The sequence below is a fragment of the Ipomoea nil genome, unplaced genomic scaffold, assembly GCF_001879475.1.
Source record: "Ipomoea nil cultivar Tokyo-kokei standard unplaced genomic scaffold, Asagao_1.1 scaffold1978, whole genome shotgun sequence".
Classification (NCBI taxonomy): domain Eukaryota; kingdom Viridiplantae; phylum Streptophyta; class Magnoliopsida; order Solanales; family Convolvulaceae; genus Ipomoea; species Ipomoea nil.
This window is the reverse complement of record NW_017618406.1, coordinates 1,568,817-1,574,984: the sequence shown is the minus strand read 5'-3', so window position 1 is coordinate 1,574,984 and position 6,168 is coordinate 1,568,817. Positions and strand designations below refer to the sequence as shown.

The 6,168-nt window shown below is 36.1% G+C and overlaps 1 protein-coding gene across 1 annotated transcript; it reads left to right on the top strand.

The window, feature by feature from the left end:
• The first annotated feature begins 2,604 nt into the window (after positions 1 to 2,604).
• On the top strand, positions 2,605 to 4,052 carry LOC109147214 (zinc finger BED domain-containing protein RICESLEEPER 2-like). The gene is made up of 3 exons (XM_019294846.1): positions 2,605 to 2,758; positions 2,795 to 3,881; positions 3,961 to 4,052. The coding sequence occupies exons 2-3, from the start codon at positions 2,859 to 2,861 to the stop codon at positions 3,997 to 3,999; spliced, it is 1,062 nt and encodes a 353-aa protein (XP_019150391.1). The 5' UTR covers positions 2,605 to 2,758; positions 2,795 to 2,858; the 3' UTR covers positions 4,000 to 4,052.
• The last annotated feature ends 2,116 nt before the right edge of the window (positions 4,053 to 6,168 follow it).

Genomic DNA, 6,168 nt, shown 5'->3' with positions numbered 1-6,168 from the left:
ATTTGTCTCATTCAACGCAGGTGGCATTATTCTTGAATCATGAAATTCAATAACAAAACTCGAGAAATCCTGACCTACCACATCCCAGAAATGCTGATAAAAGCCTGGATTCATACCATCAGGCCCAGGTAGGGGTGTAAACAAATCAAATAATTTTAATTCGATTCGTGATTCGAATTCGAATATGTTGATTCGAATTCGAATAATTCGAATTCGAATCCGAATTCGAATACCTATTTTGATTCGACATTTATTCGAATCCGAATACGAATCGGAATATATTCGATTCGAATACTATTCGAATATATTCGAATATATATATATAATAGAATCTATAATATAATATAATATAATATTATATTTTTATATTAAAAAACAAAAAATAAACCCTAAGTTCCCTAAGTCAGTATCACAACGTGAGACTTGAGAGAAAATTGAACAAGCAACGTCGCTATTCTCCAACTCCAAGTCGCTATTCTCCAACCGCTTCAGTCAATCGTAGTCCGCACTTCCGGTCGCCGGAGTGCCGACTCCGGTCGTGACTCTGCCCTCCTCAAGCTCCAACACGGCAACACCTCATCTCCATTCTCTCCAATCTCCTGACTCTAGAGTCTAGAGCCCGAACTCCATGACTGTGACGGCTCCGTACTTCCGCGACAGAGAAGCTTCAACATCTGCACTCCAATCTCAAGATCTATGACGGTTTCGCGCTAGAGAAGCTCCAAGCCTCCAACGCCAACACTCCAGATCTGTTACTGTTCCGGCAGCAATGGACGGCAAGGGCATGACGGCGGCAACCGATAACAATGGTAATAGCAGTTGTTATTTCTCTGTTGGTAATCATGGTGCTTAATCATTTCGTTGCGATGATGAATAGGTTGTGTGAGAGCAGATCTCCCTACCTAATACCCCTCTTAAGAAAGATAGGCCTCAGTTCTGCATTGTTAGAGAGGATTTTAATCTCAAAAATTGATATTCATTTCCAAATCAGCTTGATCCAAATTTCAGAGAAACCCATAGCCCTTAATTTAAGAGCCTCAAATTCAAATTTTCCTTTTCCTCTTTAAATAATGATTTACCTCAAAAGCAACCATAATGTTGTATGAAATTAATGACCAGGAATAAACGCACTTTAAGCATCTGAAATCAACTTGTTTAGTAGTGTTTAAGTATATTCACCATCGGCTTTGTCACCACTTTGTAAATAACGTTACAAAGTGATATAGGCTTGAGATCATAAATAGCTTCTGCATTCGGTTTCTTTGGGATAAGGACAATGATTATTGTTTGTTCTTTCCGAGAAGGTCCCGCTTTCAAGAAAGTCAGAGTAAAACTGAACCAAGTCGAAACCATGATTAAGCACCATGATTATTTCTCTGTTTGATATATATATTGTTATTTCTCTGTTGATATATATGTTATAGTAATTAGTAATTGTTAGTAATTGATATATACTGTAATTCGAGATATATATGTTATAGTAATCAAAGCATTTGTTAGTTTGTTTACCGTATGTTTTGTTATTTAACTGATTATGTGAATTGAATTTGAAAATTATTTATTTTATATTATTATAGTACTCAAAAAGAAATTATTGAATTTGTGGGCAGTAGATTCTTCCTTGGCTATTCAATCTTCAAATCCAAATGAGCAAAAACAAGGAGATGATGTTAGAGAATATGAGGAAATAAATTATGGTGATTTTAATGAAGTTAATGATGGAGGCCTTGAAGGTGATAATGTTCATGACTTGGATGCTAATGTGGAAGTTAATGATGATGGTATAGAAAATGAAAATATAGAGGTTGGAGATGAAAAAGGTGATGATGAGAAGGAATGTGAAAAGAATGATGATCAAGAACAATTTCAAAGAAAGAAAAGAAAGAGGGTATTAAAAGCTCACTTTGATTTTACTGAAGTTACTACAAAGGATGGAAGTATAAAGCTACAATGTATACATTGTAAAACACTCCTTTCTAAGTCAGCGTCTTCTACAACAACTCATCTTTGGAACCATTTGAATAGGTGTACACAAAAGAAGCTTCAAACAAAAAATCAAAAAACCTTGCAATTTCAGAATGCAAAATCCAAGTTTGAGACACCTCCTTTGTCCGATGGTAAATATGATCATACAAAGCAAAGAGAAGCTATTGCTCATTGGATTCTGATGCACGAGCAACCGTTAAGTGCTGTGGAAAATTTTGGCTTTACTTTCATGATGAATGTTAATCTTCCACAATATGAGAAAGTCTCTCGTGCCATGGCAAAGAATGACGTCATTACTGTTTATGAAATAGAGAAGAAAAAGTTACAATTGCTATTAAGAACCATCAATAAGATATCATTGACCACTGATATTTGGAAGTCTAAGGTGCAAAAGGTTTCATATATGTGTGTCACTGGACACTTTGTTGATTCAAATTGGCAACTTCAAAAGCGTGTACTTAGTTTCATGCCTCTTCCTCCTCCGCATACTGGTAATGTTCACTTGTTTGTAAATATATCTCTATAATAATTAATTAATAATAACTATTTCTTGAATTTAATTATATTATTGTCATATTTCAGGTGTTGATATCATTGATGGGATTATGAAGTCCACAAAGGATTGGGGAATAGAGCATAAAATCTTCACTATTTCAGTGGACAATGCTTCAAACAATGATGTTGCAGTTAGAATTGCCAAACAAACTTTCTCCAGGAGTCATAAGCTACCTTTGGGTGGTAAGCTATTTCATGTGAGATGCACTGCTCATATATTGAATCTTGTTGTTCAGGATGGTATTTCTGCAATTAAAACCATTGTTGATGATGTTAGGAATAGTGTGCGATTTATTAATCAGTCTGAGTCTAGGTTGATGAAGTTTTCTGAAATTGTGCATCATTTGGGAAATCCGGTGAAAAAGTTAGTTCTTGATTGTGTTACTCGTTGGAATTCTACATATGAAATGTTAGTTGTGGCCCTTAAACTTAAGGATGCATTCCCAATATTTGCACAAAGAGAGCCTTCATATAAATGTTGTCCTAGCTTGGAAGATTGGACTAGAATACAGGATGTTCTTAGCATCTTAGAGGTGTTTTATGAAGCTACTCAAGTGATCTCTGGAACTAACTATCCCACTTCTAATGTTTTTCTTGGTGTTGTTTGGAGGGTCAAGCATGTCTTAAATGAAAATGAGTTTCATCATGAAGAGGTCATTAGAAATATGATTGAAAAGATGAAGAAAAAATTTGACAAATATTGGGGTGATTGCAATCTTTTGATGTCTATTGGAGCAATACTTGATCCTAGGTACAAAATGAGGTTGGTTGATTTTGCTTTCAACCAAATATATAATGCAAATGATGCACGTGCAAATGTGAAGAATGTTAGGGATGCATTACATGACTTGTTTTATGAATATGTTGAAATTGATAACATGAGAAATCGAAGAGGTAGTTCTTCTGTGACACATGTTGGGAGTTCGGTTGTTACTTCTACACGCTTTACTTCTAAAGAAAAAGTAGTCCTTTCTGGTTTGTCTTTGTATGATAAATATTTAGACAGTGTTGAAGATGTAACTCCAAAAAAATCAGAGTTGGACATTTACTTGGAGGAAGGGGTTTATAGGTGTCAAGATGGTGAAGTAACCTCCCCTGTATTTGATGCCTTATCTTGGTGGAAATCTCATGAATTGAAGTTCAGTATTTTGTCTAAATTAGCCCGTGATGTTTTAGCTATTCCAATTAGCTCCGTGGCATCAGAAGCCACATTTAGTGCGGGTACCCGAGTTCTAGATCCTCATCGTGCTAAACTATCTTCTGACATGGTGCAAGTTTTAATTTGTGGAGCAGATTGGGTTCGTCAACTTCATGGGATCAATAAGCCTATTATGACATATGTAAGTTCTACTTTAGTAATTTAATATATCTTATTGATTTAATGATAATAATTTTAACTTTATTTTTATTTTTTTGTAGGAGGAAGAAGAACCAATTGATGTCATATTGCAAGCATGATGGCTGGGGGATATTTGAAGTTTAATTGTGATTGTTATTGTAGTACTTAATTTTTGAATTTGATTGACTTTTTTTGGGTTGATGTTGAAGCTTAATTCAAACTTAATATTCTTAATCTAGTATTTAATATATGAATTTGATGATTGACTTTTTGTTGTTATTTTAATGTGATTCTTGATTAGTGTATTAATGTAACATTTTATGCTATTTAATTATAAATTTTTATTATATTTTTTCTTAATTTATTAGAAATTTTTTAAAAAAATTAAGTTAGCCATTTCGAATTCGAATATTCGAGTCGAATCGAATATATTCGAATAAACTGGTCGAATCGAATACGAATCAAATTTAAGATTCGAATATTAAACGAATACGAATACGAATATTCGAATATATAGTCGAATTCGAATCGAATAGTGAGATATTTGACTCGATTCGATTCGTATACACCCCTAGGCCCAGGTGCCTTATCAGGGAACATAGAGAAAAGGGCCTGCTTGACTTCCTCCACAGTAAAGGTCGGGTTGAAGGAGTAAATCTTTTTGTGCTTGTGAGACTTTTGGTATAACATTTCGAAAAATACTATGACCATCAGGGGGATTACTAGAGCAGAAAATATCAGCAAAATAATTCAGGATAACCTTTTTCATAGCCTCTCCCTCCACCCAGTCCCCATTATATTGGAAATTCTTAAAAGAGTGTTTTTCTTTTTGCGATGAGAGGCATACCTGTGGTAGTATTTTATATTGGCATCTGCACCTTGCAGCAAGTGCTGCTTAGCTCTCTGTCTCCAGTATGCATCCTCCTGGTTCTCAATGCATTGTAACTCTTCCTCTAAACGCTGAAATTCAGCCAAAGATGCTGAGTCCGTACGGCATCGTAACCGCAATTGATCATTCTTTAATTGCAGTATTCGCTCACCAAACTTATGATACTGGTCACCCCCCCCCCAACGAGATAATCTTTCTCCACATCGCATAACACGTTCCTGTAAGTCACCACCCATGCCCTCGTTCCATGAATTTTCCACAACAGACCTGCACCCCTGATCATATAACCAGGCCATCTCAAATCGAAAACGTTTTTTATATGGTCCCCTTGTACCCATTGGATCATGAATACCAAGGAACAAAACTGAATGATATGATTTTCGCGTTAAAATATTAGTGACTCTTGCTCCTGGAACAATGCTACTCCAGGTACTCGTGGTTAACACCTTATCCAGCCTCTCCTCTATCCACCGATCCGTGCCCTTCCCCTTCTCCCATGTATACTGATATCCTTCCATTGGCAACTGGGACAGCCCACAGTGCTCAATAGCTTCCCCAAAGCCCCGCAACAGCCTATTCGGGTGTGGATTTCCCCCTTTCTTCTCATGCTGATATAAAAGATCATTGAAATCACCAAGCATAACCCATGGTAGGTCAGACTTGAGCGCAAAGAGACTTAATGAGATCCCACGCTTCAGTGTGTCGGTGACGTTCGGGGTTGCCATAATAACAGGTGAGCCTCCACTTTGGAAAGCCTGTCATACTAACTTCTATGTCAATGTGATTAGCGGAATAACATATAAGCCTTGCCGTATTATTCCTTCTCCATAAAAATGCCAGTCCACCACTCAAGCAATTTATGAAGTATCTATTTTCCATATAATGATAAATCTTCTACATCCATTCATTTGCTTCAAATATGCCCAAAACTTATGCAAACTTGAGATATGTTTACAATTTTTTTTGTTAGACCACGAGGTGTCATGAGTAGACGCTAACTGTAGTAGGCACCTTTAAACTTGTACTATACTTAGACTAATCCTCGTTCACACAGTTAATAGGGAAAATTGTAATTTATGCCCCTCACAAATATGCCAATTATCAATGTTACCCCTGAATTATTAGTGGTGTAAATGTTGCCCCTCAATTTTCAAAACGTGACATATATTGCCTTTCCCCTGAATTATTAGTGATGTAAATGTGGTTACCCGTCGTCTTTCTTGATCGAAGACCACGTTTTTTTCCTCAACTTTTCTTTCTTCGATTGTTCTCCTTTCGTCGACAACAATTTTTCTCCTTCTTCATATTAGGGGAGGGGCAATATATGTCACGTTTTGAAAATTGAGAGGCAACATTTACACCACTAATAATTCCGGAGTGACATTGATAATTGACATAT

Excerpts from the sequence above, each read along its gene's own strand:
- LOC109147214 (XM_019294846.1), top strand. The coding sequence starts at position 2,859 with ATGAAGTTTTCTGAAATTGTGCATCATTTGGGAAATCCGGTGAAAAAG. Across the intron at positions 3,882-3,960 it reads ATAAGCCTATTATGACATAT|GAGGAAGAAGAACCAATTGA; the intron begins GTAAGTTCTACT and ends ATTTTTTTGTAG.